The sequence below is a fragment of the Antrostomus carolinensis genome, unplaced genomic scaffold (genome assembly GCF_000700745.2).
Source record: "Antrostomus carolinensis isolate BGI_N321 unplaced genomic scaffold, ASM70074v2 scaffold32222, whole genome shotgun sequence".
Taxonomy (NCBI): Eukaryota; Metazoa; Chordata; class Aves; order Caprimulgiformes; family Caprimulgidae; genus Antrostomus; species Antrostomus carolinensis.
This window is the reverse complement of record NW_010302293.1, coordinates 2,270-2,563: the sequence shown is the minus strand read 5'-3', so window position 1 is coordinate 2,563 and position 294 is coordinate 2,270. Positions and strand designations below refer to the sequence as shown.

The window sequence follows — 294 nt, the reverse complement described above, 5'->3', positions numbered from 1 at the left end:
AAGAGGGTGGTGACAGACAAACATTTCTATTTTAATGAGACCAAGGGCTTTCCCTGCCTGAAGAAGCCGGAGGGCGGCAGCAAGCCCCGCTGTCTGGGGAAATCCAAGGGGCGGCCGCACCCCAAAATTGACGGGCAGGTGGTCCAGCGCCTGCGGGAGTTTTACAGACCCTTCAACATGAAGTTTTATCAGATGACAGGGCAGGACTTTGGGTGGGACTGAGCCACCCATGGGGCACGCTGCTGTGCTGGGACCTGCTCTGCTCTGCGGTGTGCGGAGCCAGGACTGCGGTCC

At 59.2% G+C, this 294-nt stretch overlaps 1 protein-coding gene across 1 annotated transcript in view; it reads left to right on the top strand.

The window, feature by feature from the left end:
• Positions 1–222, top strand: part of LOC104521683 (heparan sulfate glucosamine 3-O-sulfotransferase 6) — a gene marked incomplete at its 5' end in the record, with an annotated part of 614 nt that extends 392 nt beyond the window's left edge. Inside the window, 1 exon segment of the mRNA XM_010163757.1 lies at positions 1–222. This exon segment is cut by the window's left edge and continues 31 nt beyond it. Coding sequence (XP_010162059.1) covers positions 1–222 — 222 coding nt within the window.
• Positions 223–294: the final 72 nt, after the last annotated feature.